At 42.7% G+C, this 4302-nt stretch overlaps 1 protein-coding gene across 1 annotated transcript in view; it reads right to left on the reverse strand.

Moving 5' to 3' along the window:
- Positions 1-3578, reverse strand: part of sos2 (son of sevenless homolog 2) — a 58097-nt gene extending 54519 nt beyond the window's left edge. The window contains exon 1 of the mRNA XM_079528925.1: positions 2657-3578. Coding sequence (XP_079385051.1) covers positions 2657-2740 — 84 coding nt within the window. The 5' untranslated portion in view covers positions 2741-3578. The remainder of the gene's footprint in view (positions 1-2656) is intronic.
- Positions 3579-4302: the final 724 nt, after the last annotated feature.

Below are 4302 nucleotides of genomic sequence, written 5' to 3' on the forward strand. Positions count from 1 at the left end.
GGCCAGGAAAGTCAAGTTCACTAGCTACGTGGTTTCTAGAAATCTCTTTATTTTTCAGAATATGGCTCAAATATGTTTTGTATTTTAAGAGAGGATCTTTAACTGTGGTATATTAACAGACAAAGTGGCTAGTAGTGCACATAATACATGAAGGATTATTGTTCACAAATCTTTCCTTTTGAGGCTATTCACAAGTCTTATTTCAATGGATTAAACCATTTATCATCTGGAGGTAGAATTTTCAGTTGTGTAATTAAGGAAGTTCAGAGAAAATGTGACAATGTTGGGATCATTACAATCAAGACTTTTGCAAGCAAGTGTGGGATTACCAAATTATTTTCATTAAGGTTGTTCACTCTTTCTATCACCATCAGATAACCATCCTTCTGGTGTCCAATTTAGTTCTAAAAATCTTGATAGCTGGTAAAAGGAGGGAATGGGTCTTGTGAACTTTGGAACATGCCACCCGGCCTAGACGTAATATTTTAAATACGCAGGGGGTGGAGTGAAGTCATCCAACATGGTCACCTTTGACAAGGGGTGGAGTCAAATCATCCAACATGGCAGATTGGCAGCCTCTGACAAGGAAACCCCCCTGTGTAGACAGCTGTGAAAAACAGCGAGTCACAGTCAGTCACAACCATAACAAACCTCTCTTGCGTCAATCTCTCGACAGGCTTTCCCCTCAGGCGGTTGTGTAACAAGTTGAGACAATGAAACCGAGGCCCAACACCTGCTCTCACAGTTTCACCTGATTCATCACCACACAATCTCTACCGCGCTATGGATGAAAGTAAAACTATTGTTGCTTGTGCAGTGCTAGGTCGCGACAAAGCTTATCATGTGGCATGCTTCCCTCCCTACGCACTTTTTGATTAACCCTCCTCAATCACATGTTCACAACATTATTTCAAAGTTAGCTTGCAATAACCATGGCATTGAATCATTTAACTGTAGGGTACTCTACATTGTGTGCCATTACTGACACATAAGACACCAGCTTCCTGTGGTACAACCATACTACCACAGTTATGCAAATGGCATTATGGACAAAATAAGCAGAAAATTACACTGTTGAGTCTACTGTTGAATTCATAGACGATATACATGTTTTTTAATGGTCTGAAAAACTGCTGTGGCTCAGTAGCTTCAATTATTTCAACAATATAAAAATATATATTTTTGCCAGGGTTCAGATAAGCCCAGTCGTACCACAGCCAATGCATATCCCAGCTTGAAAATGTCCTATCTCCACTGTGCACTGCCGACAAAGCGCTGCCACTTAAAACCCATGTCACTCTCTTTACCCACCATGAGTACCTCTTAAAAGCCCCAGCTACAGCAGGACAAGGCATACAATTCTTCCACAAATAGAGAAACCAATAAAACCTTTCCAAAAGGTTTTGAAGTCAGCCTGTCTGTCTGCTTTACATGGCAATAATGTGTGGGTCTCCTCAGGATTGTATGGATTTGTTTATTCACTGACATTTTAGCAGGGCAATGAGCAGTTTGAGGCATCCTCCAAGATCAAACATGATTTGGGTCTGTTAAGAGGGGGTAAATGAATGTGATACAAAAAAAATAAGGCTCTCTTCGGTTAGGAGTCTGTAGGTGACCAGTTTGAAAAGGACTGAGACATGCAGTCAAGCAGGTCAGGAGACAAGAGACAGAAGGGAAAATAAGTCACCTGGTGACAGGGGTAAACCAAGGTGATGTGAGAAATAGGAGAGAGTTAAAACAAAATTGATATGGGATAGCCTCCATCCATGGCCAACAGTAGATACTGATGATGTTTTCCCAACTTGGATTAGGTTTTAGAGAAATCAAGTTTCCACAACTTAAAATAAGGAAATCTAAAATGGTTCCACAATTAAACAGCAGCAGTAGTTTTCTGATCTGCAAGGCTGTGAGCTATTCACTGGTTCCATATACAGCAGCCGTATACTATCATATACCATAGGCTAGCCTACACACACACGCCTGATCTTACAATTTACAAACTAAGGAATACAGCAGCCATATACTGTCATATACCCTAGACTACACACACACACACGTCTGATCTTACAAGGAAGGAGAAACGTTTACATTAGGTTATCATTGGTACTTTAAAGTGGGAGGTGTCATCTTGATGTCCCGTAACTTGTGAAAAAGACAGAAGTCACACCAGCAGCCAACTGTCTGCTGAGCAATTATGAAACATAGTCAGTAGTTCAAGGCGCTGTACAAACTGGTTAAAACTAACCTACTTCCTCAAATACACATGGGAAAAAATAACCATTAGAGGGGAAGCTGGGCGAGACACTATTCAAATAACAGACAAAAAAATGAATGCCACAAAGCAGAAACGGACAGCAACATTAAGACAGGCAAAGACCCGCTGTCGTCAAGGACTTCTTGGGCAGACTTTGTGTCTTTGGGTCTTGTCAGATGATCTGATGGCACTGGATTGTTAGAAACATATGCTCAGTGATAGACGTTTGTGTTATGTAATAATGTATGTCTGCACAGTGTTCAAGGAGAACCACCGGTGAAACCATTCATTCACCATTAGAAGAAAACATGTAATAAAAAAAGATGACACGGCGCTCGACGACGATTTGACGAATGCTAGCGTGACAGCATATAGCACAATGACTTACAGCACATATATTACCTTTCGTAAAGCTTGCACGAAGAGGCCTCGCCATTTGTGACTGTTCTCGTCACTTGAAAAGTCATAGATCTGCTGCGGCTGCATGGCTGTGGCGGCTCCTTACGTTGCCGTGGTCCGGGCTGAACAGTCAGCATCGGCCCCGGATAGTCTCTGTGGGTGGGTCGGTCCTGGTGCGGTGAAAAAGTCAACCAGCTCGCTTCGCAAATACGGACAGTGTTACTGCAGCACACGTCAAGCTCGGGGGTCGAGTAAGGTTGACTAGAAAGCTAACCACTCCATGAGAATAAGCACATGTTATTGAGTTAACTCGCTAGCATTGGCGGCTAGTGAAGGCTAGCCTGCTGCTGTAAACACAGCGCCAGCAGCAGCAGCGAGCTAAACGGGGCTAGCTAACAACAACGCTGCTATGTGTGGTGGTGATGATTATGATGGGGGTGCTTGGCGTTATGTCAACAAACGTTCCCGGCAAAGTGACCCCGCAACAGGCGACAGTAAGTTAACCAGTGCCCCGATTATACACAAGCATCTAATGGAGTTAGCGTCGGCTAACGTGTTGGCTAGCACCTGTAACGTTAGCAGGCTAACGTTAGCTGGCTAACTGCTGCTCCAGGCTGCCGTCGGCCTCGATGCACTCAGAGTTATGTTGTTGTGGCACACGACCCATTCAACTCCAAACAAGGCACACTTTCTCCTCCTGCTGTTTACTTCAAACGCAGTCATCTTTTTCCGGCAGCGGTCAATCGCGCAATCCGACATAAATCCACATAGATTCGACCAGTCTGGGGCATATCTATGCGCAAAGGCGCAGGAAAAAAGGAGTTTCCGAGATGTTTTTTTCCCCCCTTGGTGTAGTTTCTCAAGTGCGATGATGTTCGTACCAACTCTGTCTGATGGCCTTCCTCCCCTTGCCCTGGTTGCTAGCATAGGGTACGTTTTTGCCAGGTCTATTGTGTCATAGGCAGTTCTTACTCCATGTACGTTTAGAATAGAATAGTGTTGTTCCCATAGGTTGTTCCGCATTGCCTACCTAGTAGTAGGTAATGCGTAGGTAGGTAATAGGTAGTTTACATAAATGTAGTGGGCATTAGAAATTAAATTATAGATACAGGCCAGGAGCTCTCTCTCTCTCTCTAGTATAATTTAATGTAATTCTAATATTGAACGTTATTTGAACATCACCTCAAGTGAATGAGCCTGAACAAACCTCAAGACGAGGACGTGTTACAGACACTGGCAAGGGTTCGACCTCCAGTAAGTAAATATTTGAATTAAATCAAATGAAAAAGATGGCCATGGCACAAATAAAATGCCTGATATCAAAGTAAAGGCAAAACGTTACCACAGGTTCTGGTCGATCACGCACCCATCCAGCTGCTGTCACGCACGCTGCGCATCTGCGTCATTTCACATTTTATTGAACACACAAAAATACAATATACAAACATAATGACTCATTCACTTTAACAAAACCCTTTTACGAGTAGATACACATTATGCCAGACATAAGGCCAAATGCTGCATACCGTATTAAGTGTATTTTCAGAAATGCTCAATATACAAGACAAATAATGGTTGAACAACATCAAACATAATACCAATGCATACTTTAAGTATTTATTCATGTTTCGTTCTCACAAGTGTTCATG

This window comes from Electrona antarctica, assembly GCF_951216825.1.
Source record: "Electrona antarctica genome assembly, chromosome: 18".
NCBI classification, from domain to species: Eukaryota; Metazoa; Chordata; class Actinopteri; order Myctophiformes; family Myctophidae; genus Electrona; species Electrona antarctica.